General features: G+C 35.6%; 1 protein-coding gene across 2 annotated transcripts in view; it reads left to right on the forward strand.

Annotated features, from left to right (window-relative positions):
• Positions 1-17634, forward strand: part of AP3B1 (adaptor related protein complex 3 subunit beta 1) — a 164463-nt gene that overhangs the window by 72357 nt on the left and 74472 nt on the right. For both annotated transcript variants that reach the window (XR_015261512.1, XM_086771530.1), the window contains exons 14-15: positions 5595-5704; positions 15659-15835. Coding sequence is in view for 1 of the 2 variants with exons in the window: in XM_086771530.1 (XP_086627656.1) it covers positions 5595-5704; positions 15659-15835 (287 nt within the window). In the remaining variant the exon portion in view is untranslated. The remainder of the gene's footprint in view (positions 1-5594; positions 5705-15658; positions 15836-17634) is intronic.

A 17634-nucleotide genomic window follows, 5' to 3' on the forward strand; every position in this document is an offset into this window, starting at 1 on the left:
CCACTGGTGCTCCAGACTTATGTCCCTTTATGCTTCTCTGGTTATCAACTGTGTTTAAAATATCTTCCCTTATTGTGTTATGAGGCCATATCTTCACAATGCACCTTTTTTATTACATTCAGCAATGACTGTATTAAAAATACCAGCTTCAAAGGTTGTTTTTGATTCTGCTTAAATCTACTGGCAGTCTTCCTCTAGGTCAGCAGGCTCTTTTGAGCTTGTACAAATCCCGTTTTTTTCCCCTGTCTTAAAATGATAAAGCTATCACTTCAGAATACTGAGTTTGTTACTTAATAATACTTTCTGATTTTGTGCTTTGTTTTTCTTTTTGCTAAGAAGGCAACAAGGTAAGAGGAAAAGGCTTTTTTCTTTTATCATAGCTTCTAAATTTAATATTTTCTTCAAACTAATTCCATATGTGTATATACACACAGACATATGCATGTGCATGTATACAAAGGTCTGTCTCAACAAGATTAGTTTTCTTGACTGTTTCTGAGTAGTTGTCTAGCAAATAACATTATCTTCTTGCGCTTACTGTTCTGAAAGACTGCAAAGGATATATTGAGAATCTTTTAAACCTGGCAGCTAGCAAATTGTTTTACCATAGCTGCAGTGTCTTTATTCCTTCTTTCAAGAAATGAATACAATGGCATAATTTACATGATACCTTTCCTCAGGTGGCAGGAAATTACTGATAGTCACAGCTTACTGAGCATAAGAAGAGTTTTGGGCGTGGTAAGGGAGAGGAAAAAAAAGATTTAGCATGTGTAGGAGAATAGATTTAAGAGTCTTGGTTAATCTTGCTTTCCTCCAACTTTCACCCTTAAAGTGTGCAAACAATCTTTTTACCATCCTACTTGTTCCATGGTTTTTTGAAGCCTGGAAGCAGTTCTGCTATCTTTGCATAGCATGAAGCCCAAACTGGTGAGTCCAGAAAGTTCTGAGGTCCCTGAAAGCAGAGTCAGCTCTGCTTTCTCTGTACTGTTTACTCATTATGGGAAATTCACTTGAGTGCAGAGGAGAGGTGACCAAATTAATTCTACGAAATCAAAATACAATCCTGGAGAAGGAGCTTGTGACAAAATCACCTTCTAATTCTGTGCTCTTGTTCTGGAAAAACCTTTACTGCAAATACAGCCCAACAGCCCAGATACCTTGGCTGTGTCTGGCACAGGAGCTGTGCCATTAATCATCATGGAACTTGGGTGCTGAGAGTGGAGTGTCCTTACACAAAACAGGCTCTTTAGGAGTCAATAAGGGCCAGCTGGGATAACTCTGGGATAACTTTGAGTGTCTCGTCGTTGAACTTTCTAGTTTCTATGTATGCTTCTGTGATTCAAACGTTTGGGTTTTTTTCCTACACCCCCAGCTTCCCTGAGTAGGGGAAATTTGACCTTAAACAACGCACTCATAAATAGACAAAGAAAATTTAAAGAGCAGTTCTCGACTTCCCCAGAGCCTTGTTTCTGGAGGCCATATTGAGGGCTGAGAATTATTTTCCTTCCTCATCTGCTGAAGGAAGTACAAAAAGAAAAGTTATTTTGGCTCCTCAGTGTGACATTTGATGTTTGACTGATGCATTTCCCTTAAGCAATTGCCTTGATAATTTCAACTGACCACTGGCCCCACAATGACATAAAAGTCGTTTTAGATGTAAGAGACAGATGGGATTATAGAAAGTCTCTTTTGTCTGTACTGGATATATTAGAGATCCTGTAGATTTTTCTCAGATGGATGACTTTCATTTTTCTATTGAAAGTTGCAGATTATGGATAATAGAGAATGTAAACACAATTGTAGGATATATAGGTGAAACAATTTTTTTTCCTACCAATCTATAAACATTTCAACAGGCAAGTTGTAAAATCACTGGAATGTTAATACGTCAGGTAACTGCTACCTATCTATTGGAATTACTGTTAGAATGATGTAAAAGAAAACCAGCTTCTTGGAGCGTTGAGTTTATAGGTATTAATGTGGTTTCAGAGTTCTGTTATTTATATTACTAGGGTGGAAAAATTAACCAGGTAAAAGTTTAGACTTCAGGCAGTTCTGAAAAGCAGAAACTTAATGTTTGCCTGGATACTTAGCTCTAACAATTGCCTTTTAACTTTAGTTTTGACCATTTGCATAACCTTCTAATAACCCAGATAATCAGAATAGTTTGGGTTGGAAGGAACCTTTAAAGTTCATCTAGTCCAACCCCCCTGCAAGGAGCAGGGACATCTGCAACCAGACCAAGTTGCTCGGGGCCCTGCCCAACCTGGCCTTGAATGTTTCCAGGAATGGGGCATCCACCACCTCTCTGGGCAACCTGTTCCAGTTTTTCACTACTCTCATTGTAAAAAGACTTCTTCCTTATATCCAATATAAATCTACCTCCTTCTAGTTTAAAACCATTACCCCTTGTCCTATCACTACAAGCCCTACTAAAATGTCTGTCCCCATCTTTCTTATAAGCCCCCTTTAGGTATTGGGAGACTGCTGTAAGCTTTCCCTGGAGCCTTCTCTTCTCCAGGCTGAATAGCCCCAACTCTCTCAGCCTGTCCTTATAGGAGAGGTGTTCCAGCCCTCTGATCATCTTCATGGCCCTCTTCTAATCCTGCTCCAACAAGTCCATGTCTTTCCTGTATTGAGGACTCAAGAGCTGGACGCAGCTCTTCAGGTGGGATTTCACAAAAGCAGAGAAGAGGGGCAGAATCACCTCCCTTGACCTGCTGGCTACACTTCTTTTGATCCAGCCCAGCATGCAGTTGACTTCCTGTGCTGTAAGCACGTATTCCCAGCTCATGTCCAGCTTTTCATCCACCAGTACCCCCAAGTCTTCTGCAGGGCTATTTTCAATCCCTTCATCTCCCAGCCTGTATTGATACTAGGGGTTGCCCCGACCCATGTACAGGACCTTACACTTGCGCTTGTTGAACCTCATGAGGTTCACTTGAGCCCACTGGCTGAGTTTGTGCGGGTCCCTCTGAATGACATCCCATCCCTCAGGCGTGTCAACTGCACCATTCAGCTTGGTGTCATCTGCAAATTTGCTGAGGGTGCACTTAATCTATGAGATTCAGTTGGTATATGCCTTCAAAAACAGTTGATGCAGTTTTACTACTTTTAGAAGTGGTGATTATACAAATTATAGACTGTTGATAAATCAGTCTTCAATTGTGTGTTTTAGTTTCTCCAAGTATTGGTTAATATAAGTGAAAGAAAATTTGACTCAACATCAACAATATCAAATATAGTGTTTCAGAATGCAGTTTTTGAATGTTCTTTGGTAATCTTCTTGCTGAGGTCTTAGTTTCTGAGTTTTGTTATAATGTGGCCAAATCCTCAATTATGAAAAAGTCTGTAATACGGTCCCCTCAAGTTATTGTCCACTACATTGTTAGTTTTTTACATACATCATTATTTGGCAAAATGGAAGATTGTATGACTGAATAGATTTTAGATTTTTGAGAAGTTGTCATGCTCTGGGGTCTTCAGAGATTATCCTACTCAGAGTAGTCTTTTCCATCTAGCTTCAAAATTGTTTGAAGAAAACTAGCAGTGAACATTATACTGACATTTTTACTATAAGTTGTGAAAATTGAAGTGGCTGATACCTCTTGTAGTCTTATTTATTGATAAAGGCATTCCTGATTAGATTTTCTGTGATATTTAGTCTTTGTTCTAAGAATTTGATTTACTTTTTATGACCTTTAGGTATAATTTACACTCTGTTTTGAAATTCTTGTGTTCATTTATTTTTGCCTTGTATGCACTTTGACAATTCTAGAAGAGTTACATTTTAAAATTTTCCGACTACCTCATTCAGAATGCCAATTTTATCTCCCTCTTTTGTTTTCTTTTTGTCTTTGTGTCTTTTATTTCACGCTTGTGTTGAGGATTCTTTGTGTGCACAAAGCAAGCCCCAAAGAGCCTTTCTTTTTTTCTGGACTATGTCATTTCTTATTCTAATACAAATCCATTTAGCTTTGTTTGTACTTTCTTTTTGGGTATCTAGACTTATGTAAAAGGAACCATAAGTTTATTTGCTTACAATTCTGATTCAGTTCTCTAAATTTGCTTCCACAGGTTGTATTAAAGTAGTTCCTATAGTGACACTTCATCTACTGCACTTCATTTTATCATAATCAGTTCTATGTTGTCAACAGGTGTTTTTAGTAATGACTTCATGTTCACTCCGTTTTTTGGGTACAGTTTTATTTTGCTCAACCATTCTCCTTGTTAAGTAGTATCACGAAGCACTCAGTGGTGAAGGTTGTCATTACAGTGTCCCCCACTCTAAATATCCAAATAGTAATTTTAAAATTTTGAGAATTGTCTTCTTATTTTGATATCTGGCAAAACACAATCTAAATGAAATTGATCTGTAGGGTTGTGCAAGACCTTGAGATATGTGAAGCAGACATGTTAACCTTGCTTCAAGAAATTAGTCTAGAAAAATGATTGAGATGTCATGTCAAATAAAAGATGACACAAAAAGCTGCAGGCTAAATTTTAAACATTTCGGAGGCTTCTGACATAATGATGCATACTTGGAACTTTTGAAAAGCCGTTTTTCATAAATAAATTTGCTTTAAAAAAAAAAAAGTAAAAAATTAAGAGATCTTTTCCCTATACCATTCTTTTGAAAGTTCAGCTTGCGTGATTGCTGAATGAATGGTCCATGTGTCAGATTAATTCTTGAAATGTAGGAATACTTCTGTGATGGTTGACAAATGGTCATTAGGCTTTTTCTTTGTTTTAAACATTGATAGTTACTCCCTTTTTGTAGTATAAATGAAAAATAGAATTACGTTTAACTCTTACAGTAGTCTTTGGTTTGGTTTCAACTTTGGCTGTGTTTGGCTTTCCTTCAACTTTCCTTACAGCATGGGTTTACACTTGCATGGAGGCTTACCTGTGCACCAGTGGGTTTTTTTCAGCTTCAGAAATTGAATGGATTTCATACAAGTTGATCAGGCTGTGAATGTTACTTGTTACAGTAGTTAAGCATTCCAGTGCATGACTTTGGCATAAATCTTACAACAGCTTGCTATTTAGAAGCTTGATTTGAATGTGCCAGAGGTTAGGTTAGAGGCCTGGGAGAGACTATTTAGAAGGTGAAAAAGTTCAAGGGAAGTGTTTAGATATTTATCTTGTTTATGAATGAGCTGTTACTTTTAGTGTTGTATATTTCTTTGAAAATTAAGCAAGCATTTGTGATTTTAATGCAGACAGTGGATTACTTATGAATATGCATAATTTAAATGAAAAGCAGATTTTTTTTCATGCTGTTCCTCAGTTTGAGAAGGAAAAATATGAAGTGCAGCTTTACTAAAAGGCAGTTTCAAAAGAAGTATGTGATAGGATGATGTTTTTACATTTAGAACATTTCTGTGTCCTCTTTTTGCTGCTTAAAACTTGATTCTGGAAGCTGAACTTGTTTTACTTAGTAGAGTGGTTTACATCTTTGTTACCAAGTAATTAGAATTCAGTTCTGCAAAGCATATTTTGAAAGCTGATGACATCTTTTACAATCAATTATTTATGGCTTTTTCTTTTGCATAAATGCTCTTAAAATTAATAATTTCTTTTGTCTTAAACAGAAATTGTGGTTGCTGAAAGTGTTGTTGTCATTAAGAAGCTGCTGCAAACCCAGCCAGCACACCATGGCGAAATTATTAAGCATATGGCCAAACTCTTGGATAACATTACAGTGAGTATTTGTGCACAGTGTCTTTTTTTCCATGTTGACTGATAAAAATCGCATCATCTCCTTTGAATTTGGACCATAAGTGGAAATAGAAATATTAGAGAAATACAACGTGATTTTTTATTTTTTACATAAAATATCATTTTTCATTATCGTAAGGAGAAGGAAGTCGAAACTATCAGATGGCATCAATTGGTGCCTTAAATCTGGGAACCTATTTTGAAACAGATCCCTGGAAATGCTGAGTATTGCACTTAACTTGAGGATTCTCAGCCTACTGTCTTACTAATCTGGGGCAGAGTTAAAAAAAAATTATTCTAAATCCTTTTCCCTACCCCCAAATCACCTGACCTTTCCATGGTACCACACTTGCTACTGTGAGTGTATTGCAGTGGTTCTTGAAGTGGCGTTTTTATCTCCTGGATATTTAAGATTCTGTGTCATTTAACAGTAAAATTTGCATTATTGCCTATTACCTATCCTTAGATTAAATTGACATTTGGGTATGTCAATATTTACTTCCCAAGTTCTCTTCACGGTCCCAGTTATTGATAAAATATTTGTGGTCTATCCTAAGTTATAGTGTAGGGCTAAAGACCATTGGCTACCTATTGCGTCATACCCGAAAGGTGACAGATTTTGGTTTGTCAATAATTATTTTTCTGTAGATTACAGTTTCGTGTAATTACACATTTATCGATGATGGAGCAATGAAATCAATGAATTCTCTGTTTTCTGTAGTTGAATTTGGCAAAGTTTGGAATATTAGAAGAAAAAGGAAATGTGATCTTCTCAGTTCATGCTTACTGAACAGATTAAACAAATAAATCTTTGGCCGCTAAGAGCTGATGATCAAACTTCATAATTGGTGTAAAGAAAATATAATTCTACTGGATTGTTCATAACCAGAATTAAAAGGGGCTATAAGATACTGCTGCTAATTGCATATCAAATAAGTATTACCTATTTTATAACAATCACCTGTGTTTTCAGAAAATTTATGCAGTGTTCTGCTTGATAATTACGTAATTGTGTATAGCCTTACACGACACATCATGTTATTTTGCCAAATGGCTTTGTCATCTTAGTTCCACATGTTATAGAAAACAAAACAGTTGTTTTCTAAATATTCTGTTTAACACTTAAAAGAGTTTTGTAGCTGTTTTATACAATTAATACTTCTGAATAAATATTTCAAGTTTGAAATAAAGGGATTGTTTTTTTAATAAAATCCTTTTTTAAGTTGAATGGCGGAAAGGCGGGGGAAAGGGCATGCAGTCCTTGAACTACTTTGATGTACTCACATTCTCTGATAATGAGCTTGTAGAGAATATTAGAAAATGGTAAATAAGAGGGGAACAGTCTGTGGAACAGACCAGTCATAGGAATAAACTAAAAATCAAAATCTAAATCAGAATCATACTTCTTATTCAAGAAGGAAGCAGTGATAGTGCTGCTGCAGGCTGACCAGGATGGTTGTTGTACATCTTGTTTAACATTTTTCTCTGTAATTTTTTAATAATAACTTCCAGAAATTTATCTTCCTCTCTATATTTATGACTTCAGATTAAAAAAAAAATAAATCTAGAAGAATTTAATATTTATAATTTGAATGCCATGTCATTATCCTGAAATAACTTGCACCTATTATATTTGAAAATAGATGCATTCCTTCACAGAATTACAGAATTACTTGGATTGAAAAGGACCTTTAAAGGTCAGTCATCTAGTTCAACCCTCCAACCCCTTCAGTCACTTCCAAAAAGGATAAGTGTATTTTTACACATTTTGGGAGGTTGTATTTCGATTGTATAATTACTAACCCTCTGAGTTTGAAATTTCAACATTTAATAAAGCATTACTGGAATTTCTGAGATCTGCATGTGTATTTTAAAGATTGATCTTACTATGCCAGGAGTGGCAAGAGTTGACATAACACAACTGCCTTGGTTTCTGTCAGCTGTAATATGTAGAGACACGAAGCAAGGATTCCTGACCCTTACTACATTGACATACAATTTACATACATACATACATACATACATACACACTTTTGTACATACATATTTTACACAGATATTTTTTTCCTGACCTCTTCTCTTGGGGAAAGTATTTCTGGGCGTATTTTTAAATTGGAAATGAAACTTCAGCAACGTATCGTATTCCTCTGTGTTTTTAAAAGACTCTTGCATTTGTACATATGAGGAGCAGCCAAATGATATGGTCTTGAATGAACTTGAAAGTAACTGGAGAGTGGAGGAGTGCGGGCGAAGAAATTATTTGGTACTTCTTAGAGTTGAAATTAATTTAATACCATGTAAAACACAGCCAAAAGCATGAGCAGAATTAAATACAATTAAATAGAAAAGCACATAAGGTAAAGATTACCGATATTTGATTGTTCTATCTTGATTTAGTTTAGGTAAATGGTGAACACTTAGCTGCTAAAATAAAATCGATGTAAACTGGATGCACTATGTTTTTGAGTTGATGCCTGAATTTGTTTCGTTCATGTTGTGATAAATTTTACTTGAGTTAGCCTGAGATTGTGGTTGTCAATGATGAGGTGCCTAAAAATCTTTCATACCAATGAAAGTCATCTGATCTGAAATTTACTCATTCTTATCTTCATCTTCATCTTGTCTTCATTCTTGTCTTCGTCTTCTTTGTCTACAGAAGCCATTTAGAAACTGATAGGATGGTTAATAAGCTAAATATATCTGACCAACCATAAGAAATATTAGGAAGTTCAATTAAAAACTACTGAGCTTTTGTAGATTCTTATTCTCATTTACAGTAGTTTATGACTAGGTCCATTTCAGTTTTCCATTTAATTGATTGTTTCTTACATACCTGAAATTAGTGCTTGTTTTTATTCCTTTGCTTTTCTGTGTTATCATTTTACCTTAAACTTTTATCTCCAGTGTACCAAGGCAAGATCTATGAGATCTATTTTGCGTCTGATATTTGTTTAGTGCCTGTGCATAGTTGTTGTGGTTTGGCCCAAGTTACCACACAGTTTCTTGCTCATCCTCCCCCGCCCCAGTGGAACTGGGGAGAGAATTGAGAAGAAAGGAAAAACTTATGGGTTGAGATGAACACAGTTTATTAGAGTAGCAAAGGAAGATAACAATAATAACAGAACATAGCCATATAAATATACAAAGTGAACAGTGCACGATTTCTCACCACCCAATGTCCCAATGACTGATACAGCCCATCCCGAGCAGTGATCATGGAAATGAAACCGAGCAGCAAGCAAAGGAGCGAGAAGGAGAGAGCAAGAGAGATAAATCCATGCCCCCACCTCCCGACCTGGGCAACCCCCACTTATATACTCACCATGGCATTTATGGCATGGAATACTCTCTTTGGCCAGTTTGGGTCAACTGTACTGGTTATATCCCTCCCAGCTTCCTATACCTGCACATTAGCAAGACCTGGAAAGCTGGACAGTGTCCTTGGTCTCTTTAGCAACAACTGGTATCCTCAGTGTGTTTATCAACATTCTTCACATCTGAATTCCAAAACACATCAGCTACTGAAAGGAAAATTAACTCCATCCCTGCCAGAAGCAGGATCTAGCTGTATTCCATCTACTTTCCTACATACACTTCAAAAGTTGTAACTGAGAAATGCATGTCTGATGGTGTTCTGAAGATATTAAACAAGAGAATAATTGGATCTGTTTAAACTTCTGTTTTTTAAAATCATAAAAATGTTTCCATTTGACTTCTAATGTGTTAATAATGTTGTCATGCTTTACAATTTAATGGCTTCGTAAGTTGTGGGCCAGAGAACTAAGCGGTGCTACTTTGTGCTAGGTTTTCACTCTGAGGTAAGCTTAATGAATATTGTGTGTATAGTTTTTAGAGTGACAGGAGTTTAAAAAATATACATGTGGGAAAGAGCCATTTAAAGAAGGATTATACTGATTGAGTCCAGAAGTCCTCTTAATAGAGTGGTCTCAACTTCAAGAGCACCAAAACCTGGTGCTTTAAGGAGAGGGATTTAAAGATAAGAGCAGGTTTGTTGTGGTGCACCTCCAGTGTACCTTTTCAGCCACTGACTGGAAGCTTGAGTTTGATATCCACATCCTCATACTTATTAATCTAAAACTTCTAATTTCTCCTCATATTCCATATCTCTCATCTGCCTTTCCCTCTTCTCTTTGTCTTTCCTGATGGCTTTTGAAGTGGAATGACCAGAAGTGTGAACAGCAGTCAAAGTATGAAGGAGAAATTTTATGCAGTGACATAATGATATTACTTCTTTTGTATTTTTTTTTTTATCTCACTTTTCTGGGGTTTTGACTTTTGACTTTTGACTTTTACAGAACATTGACTTAACAATTCTACAATTCTCTGAAAATATTCATGATTCCAATATATTTTTCCCTAGAAATAGTTTGAGATTCATCAGTATGTTTAAAAGTTTTTTTCTGAAGTCCTGTTAGCAATGTTTCAAGGCCAACTGCATCACTTCTGCCAAATTTTTAAGTGTTACTAATAAATAATCTTCAACTGTACAGAGTCTGTTTATTTTAGATTACCTTGAATAATTTTGTGTCAGCAGACTGTCACCTCACTAGATAGCTGTCTTCCAGGTTACTTGCAAATTTGTTGAACAGCGTGTTTTCCCCTATGGGTCCCTGTGGGACATCTGACGATTGCCTTCCATTGTAACTGGGTTTCTATCTTTTCTATTATCTAGTTCTTGTTTATTCATGAGAGTGCATTTCCACCCTGTAAAGGATGACATTATCGAAGATGTTGAGGGCCTTTTTCAAAACCTTCTAGGATATTCTCTCATCAAATCTGTGTCCCATAGCCTACTCTTTTAGTAGAAAATCTTTCCTTCAGAACACCTATTGTCCAGAATTTGTCTAAGTGCAAATACTTGCAGATTTAGTCTGAATTAGGTTTTTAAGTGGATTGCTTAGATTGCATTGATTACAGTGGATTAACACAAGACACTTCTGTTTACATCCAAAGTATGCCTCTTTTGATTTATCTTAAATCATTTTAGCTATGAATGAATGTAAATCAACCTAGCAAGAATTAGCTCTGAGTAAGAATGTCTCAATGGCATTCTACATTTGTGTATTTCCTCATATAAACAAGCTGCAGTAGTCTCGCAATTAGTTTCTGCCTTTTACTTTTTAGAAAAAATAATTTATGATGGTATATTGTACCAAGTAGTGATTGCTTTTTCGGTGATGGGAATCCTGTACTTATGGTGTGATTTTTTTTCCAGACTTCCTCTTATAGTGCTACTAAGGCAGGATTTTTTTCTTTTGATTGATGATGAATTCTGACATCCTTGGTTTTCATTACAGACTTATTCCTAGTTCCTTCTAGAATACGACTGAGAATATGAGAGAAGTCTGAAGTGTTTTCTAATCTGGAGAGAGAAGGGACACTTCTTGATGGGATAAAGACAGGATAAGGAATTGCAAATTTAGATTAAAAATAAGATAGATGCTTGTAACTTTGAAGAGCTTAGTATGTGGGGAAAAACGTGTCACTTATGGAAGCAATTTACTAATTACTGGTTTGGGTTGGGATTCTTATTGCTGTAGTAGGTGAATGAGAGTTTTGGGACTGCTCATTCATCCAACAATAGCAAACTTAAGTTCCCCTACAGTATTCATATGTAAGTACTGCTTATTGCTATGTTTCTGATGTGAATTCACAGCAGAGGTGGCTTTCTTGCTTTAATTTAAGTTCTTCTTCCCCTAAGGGGAAAGTATCACAAGCTATGATATTCGTATGTTCATATGTATTTCAGTTCTGCAAGCTTCAAATTCTAGCCACATTCTTTTCACTAAGATACACTTAAATAATGTATTTTTAAACCTTTTTGTAAGTAATGCCTTAATGAACAATTCTCATAATTTGATAATTTTTTTTACTTATTCTAATATTTAGGTAATGTTTTAGAATTCAAGAGGAATATGTGGCATTTGGGACATTGTGTTCAGGGACACTGTACACTGAACTTGAAACAAATATTCAGCTTGAATAAAACATAATTTAAATAAAACTTGTACACTATGTAAGAGATGACAATCATCAATGGAGAACCTTTTTTAAAGGAATTTTATGTGTAGAGGTTCAAATAATGGAGCAGTCCTTGAAGGTCTATTATTTTAAAGCAAAAAAACCCAACACTTGTCTATTACTCCTGTTATTTCCTGTGTACCTTTTTTTCTTACTACTAGTCTGACATTTCACATTAACCTCATTCCTCTTTCCATTTCTGATCCCAAGTAAAATTTTAAAAATTGCTAGCTGTGCAAATTTTCTTCTGGAAGCAGAGAATTAGACCTCATTTGCAATTTGAATATCTCCTTGTTTTGTGACAAAGGTGGATAACCAGAATTGACAATTTTAAGTTGTACTTTAGCCTGGTATGTTGTATAATAAGGTTAGAGCTGAACTGTAATAGTTTTTTAATTGTGCTGCTTAGAGTGATCTGTAAGATCTTTATAATGTCTTTCTCTAACTGCTGTAAGTAACCAGAATGTTGCTTTGAGGGGAAAGGTCTGGCTGGTTTTTATTTTTTATTTTTTAACCATTTATTTATTTTCCTCCAGACAGATAATGGGTTAAAATGGCAGTAGAAACTGCCTTCTAGTACCAAGGCTTTAAAAGTGCACTTAACCACTTGCTTAGGGCATATGGAATAAAACATCAGGGAAAGTAATTTACAATCTTGTTTGCCTTTGAGGATAATGCAGAGCAGGGCTGAATAATGAAAGTATTATTTCCTGCGTTTTTGTCAATTCAAGGTCCCTACTTAAGCTATACTAGAAAAGGCAATGAAGGTCTAGAAGTGGCTTCATTTCTTGTTTGCTCTTTTGAATGCCCTGGAAACAACGGCTGCAGGATCATGCACTGGATAGTACATGGTTGAGGACTGGAAGACTTAAACAGGGAAAAAGAAGTCTGAAAATATTGTGTGATTTTGACCCCAAATGAATCCAGTGACACAGAAACATTGGGTTCATCAGTTCGACATACACTTTTCATTAAAATGGCTTCCACTAAGGGTTTGATTCAAAGAGTCTGTTGCACAAAATTGTGTTTAATATATACAGTATTTACATAGTAAACTAACCGTCTGATTAAAAGGCAGAGTCTCGTGAGAAATTTAATCTGTCTTCTGTTGTCAGTATTTTTCAAATTAGGTTTTTTTTAGTCTATTTATTTTACATTCTAAAACTAGTTTATTACTCTAATGATTGCATCTTACAAACTGGGAAAAAACTTTTAAAGAGTAAAACACTCTGCTTAAATGCACACTGTTTAAATAGATTTAAATATATTTCATTGTGGTTTTAAAGTGTCGTCCTAGACTTGACTAGGAAAAGTGCAATACTGATGTTTGTGTTTCATAATTAATAGTGTTACTGAAAATTGGTCTGTTCTGTGAGCTATTTTTGCTTTATGAAAAGGTGATAATAGGAAGAGGGATGTTTCTAATAGGCTGCTGCCCAAACTGTGGTACTTGGTGATCTCTTGTAGAATTCTAGTATTTTAACAAGTCTATAATGAAATATTTTAGAAAAATAAATCTAGCATAACTGAAATCTGAAGTTGACTATATATTCTTATTTAGAGGTATCTATCTGTACAGCAGGCAACTTGAACTGCTCCAATACTGGAAAATTTAATGTACCACTCAATTAATGTTCTTTAGCCCAATTTAAAATAATAGATTGGGAGTGAGGCCTTAATGCAGTGTAACCTTTGGAACATTAGAAATAACCTCTTTCCCTTCAGAAATCAGTGTACAGTAATGGCATCAGTCGTACTGTTTCGCAGATGAACATACTCTGACTGCATTTAAAGTTTTTATATTTAGCAGTTGTGCAGTTGCTTATTCCCCTCTCTCAGAGTTCCAAGACCATTTAAATTTTTTGTCAGTTCACAAAAAAATAGATTCATCTGTATCTCAGTCGGTATTTGCATATATTTATGTATGTTAAATCACTGTGTTATACCACTCTTAATATATTACGTTACCTCTACTGTTAACATCTTCTCCGTGTTTAGAATTGCCATTTACCTCTTGAGGGGATTTTTTAATTTTTGTTTTGGGGCTCCTGTATTCTGTCTTTCCATTATGTGGTTGCTTTGTGTTTCAGCAGAGGCAGTCATCTGTTTTCCCTATCACATGCCTATTTGTATTTTTATTGGCATATATATTTGCAACAATGTGAGGTACAGAGGCACATATTGTAAGACTAACTTTATTCAAAGCTGTTTCCATGCTTTTTGTAGCAGTAAAACATGTTTAATCATTAACATTTCTTGTGAACGTAATTAGTATTTCTTTAGTATAGCTTAATAAGCCATTTCTGAGGGACTGTGTATCATAGTTTGGGAATTACTATCCTGAACCTTGGTAGTTTGCTTGCATTTGTTACCTTTTATGAATGTAACTGGAAAGCAATACTTTCAAATTTTATGAATACGTACAGGGTAGACTACTTAATAGTTGGTTCCCATTGTAATTCTGAGAAATAGATATTCATTTATGAATAACTGACATGCTGGAAAAGTAATTAAAAGATATATAAAATATACTAGGAATTAGTGTTTTGAAAACTACAGTGCCAAATTTCTAAAGCTTCTTTCTTCTGTGAATCTTACCTAAGGCAGAACACACACTGTCTTATGTGTAAGCTTATTAAAAAAGATCACTCTGTAGATTAGAGAGTAATGGAAAGTGTTAGTACAAATGGCTTTTACTTTTTTAGAAAAAGCAGCTGAAATTGCAGTTACAGTAGGAAGCTTTCCTTTTTTCTAAACTACAGTCAGTCATTTCATAGCATGGAACAGTTATATTTTTTCCCTAGTATTTCAGCATCTGTTGAACGAGAATCTGTACAGAACATGAGAGCACCACAGTCTGTAGACGCTATGCAAGACATGCTTCTGCCTAGAAGAATTTTCTTGTCACATACTTTCTTCCTTCCTCTCAAGGAAGGAGAAAAATGTTTTCAGGGAGATATTAACATAGGTGCAGTTTTTAATTTAACCACCAGGTAATACAGGTTAGCTTTGAGAAGAGTGTATGTCGATTATTTCATTTAACTCCTGACTACTTCTGGCTAAACTATACATGGAGCATGAGCTTCTGTTCCTTCTGTGCTTTTCCATTTTGATTCCCCTCCATCTGTGACAGTATTGTGCTATTGAAGTCAGTGTCATATGCTGGGAGTTAATCTAAAAACTACTACTGACAGTTTTCAGTGAAGCAGTCAAGTAGCACAAAAAAAAAATAATACCTGTGTGAAGTTTCTGGTCAGAGTGTTTTCAGTTAAGGGATTAGATCCTATTCAGAAGCTGAGAACCCTAATTTTGAACTCCTGTCTTTCTTAAACTCTATGTTCAGCTGACCTTGGACATTAGCAAAAATGAGAATCTTACTTCATAAAATTTTAAATAAAATGAAGGAAAGATAGCAATAGTCTTAAAGAAGTTCTTGTGCTTTTGAAGTGGGTAGGCAAGATTTGAGGAAGCTGTAATGCTGTAAACCATTTTTATTTTAATATAGCCACAAAAATCACTGTTTTGTTTCAATGTGGTGTTTAGTGTAACCTGGTGACAAGAATTCCCAACCATACCTCAAAAGCTTATATTCTCTTCCCAGCTGCCACCAGCTTGTACTGTGAACATGAATGTGTTGCTTCTGTGTGCCTCTGTTTCTGTTCCTGCTCTGTCTTGTCAACTTGTAATGCATGTTTTTTTGCGGGCAGGATCTGTATCTTGTTCGTACAAATATTCATCCTGCCACAGTGGCTGTATTGAAAATGGGTCTGTATTTCTTGTATGGCAATTGTCTTTAAACAATATTTTGTTTAACTTGTTTCTGAACACAGACACGTTCAAGTACGCAAGTAATCTTTGTGAGTGTGTTAACTTAGAGTGCTCAATGTTTTCTCAGGTTCCAGTAGCCAGAGCCAGCATCCTCTGGCTCATCGGTGAGTACTGTGAACGAGTTCCAAAGATCGCACCTGATGTTTTGAGAAAGACTGCCAAGAGCTTCATTAACGAAGACGACCTTGTAAAGTTGCAGATCTTAAATTTGGGTGCAAAACTCTATTTAACAAACTCGAAGCAGGTAAGCTTACATTCGGAAGAGTCATGGTAGGTTTTATACAGTCTGTATAGATCTGTGATGATTTCTTTTATATAAGTAACCAAACCTAATCCCTGTTACTCTACAAAGAAAAGCTGAGCATCAGTTTTTGAGAAATCCAGCAAGCTAAATCTAACCATTGACTCTTTGAGTATGTGTTGGATTGTAAATATGAATGTAGTGTTGAGATCACTCTTTTGCCTCTTTTTTGGGGCAGTTGTGGATTTTTTAATTGCCATAAATAGGAATTTGTAAATTGTGTTACTAATATCAGTTAGGAGATTTTCCAGATGTGATTTTCAAGGGAGCACTGTCAATTTCGTTCATATATCTAAAAGGAGATGCCAGCAAAAGACCTTTTTATGTCTTTCCATTAGTGCTCATCTTAAAGACAGTAACTGCTTTCCCTTTTTCTGTATTTCTAACTATTTCACTTTACCTTGTGGAGAAGGTGGTAATACAGATAATCTAAAAATATCAGATAGTACAATAAGATGAACTTAGATCTCCAGGCAGCTGAAAACAATAGCTATGAGAGGTGTCAGCTGCCTCATTCTTCTCAATGACGGCACTGTGAACTTTGTCACTTTCTGTCTATGGAGTGTAGCATCTTAACACTAATTTTTCACTGTAATTCCAATTATTACTGTAAAAGGTTGTAAAATCAAATACTTTTCTTCCCCCCAAATGTAGAAGAAATATATTATCTGAGATGTATACGCTTTCCTGGGCTGCTAGACCTCTTTATTTTACAACAGCTTGGACAGCCCAGGATCTTGTACCTCTGCATCCTTATTCCCAGGACTAACTCTCCTTTATTTACTTAGTATTAAAACATTTCTCTCTGGAAAGACTTCAGGTCCTAAAAAGTCCAGACATTTCTGAGTCTAGTTGTTCAAACTGGAAGGCAAATCTTGTGCACTTGATTGCTCAGTTGTCACTCTGTCCATTTCTCCTCATCTCCATATTTTCTCCCTCCATATTTTATTCCACCACATAATAGTTTTTTGAATCTTGTATCAGTTTCATCCAAAGTCAGAGGAGGTGTGAAAATCTCAAAGATACAATGTCACTTAGTTGAAAAGCTGTGGTAGGATACCCAAGAGAGGATCAACACCAATGAAACAGATGAAAATAGCTCTTTCCCCAGGTGACGGAAAGGCAAGTAAAACTCATCTATTAAGTCTTGTTTGGAAAAAAGCACACAGTTCTGGGGGAAATAAGACTGTTATTTTTTCCCTTTCTGTAAATATGTTATTTTATTTGCTGATAATTTCCTTGGGCATATGTTCAAACACTTAATGCAGGGCATTCTCAGGAATGCTTTTTAAGATTCAGGATTTTTTGTAAGAATTTCCAATATCCTTTAAATCCTGTGGTCACTCCATGAATTTCCAAAGGCTGTTTATAATTTAAGGAAGAGTTTCAGATTCAGTCCTTTCTGGATGAAGTTGTAATAAGAGCAGGCTTTCCTCTGGTTGTCTATGTTGTTTGGTAAACTTGCTTCCTTTTTTCTTCACTTAAGGATTAACGAATCCTTATGAATATGCTAAATAAGTGTCTAAATGGAGCTCATTGAAGAGAAAGTGTTATGCAGAAAATATGTAATCTAATTGCCTTAGCTGTTTGTTGCATATAGCAGGAAGAATAATGGGATTTTGATGGATTTCTGTTGTGTAACATAGTAGGAGTCCCACCAGAAAAAGTCCTGAGTAGTCCTAGTATGTAAATAAGTGCCGGAAGTGGTTTAGCACAATAGCCTTGTCTTATGTATCTAAAGA

This window comes from Chlamydotis macqueenii, chromosome Z (genome assembly GCF_036417535.1).
Source record: "Chlamydotis macqueenii isolate bChlMac1 chromosome Z, bChlMac1.mat, whole genome shotgun sequence".
Classification (NCBI taxonomy): domain Eukaryota; kingdom Metazoa; phylum Chordata; class Aves; order Otidiformes; family Otididae; genus Chlamydotis; species Chlamydotis macqueenii.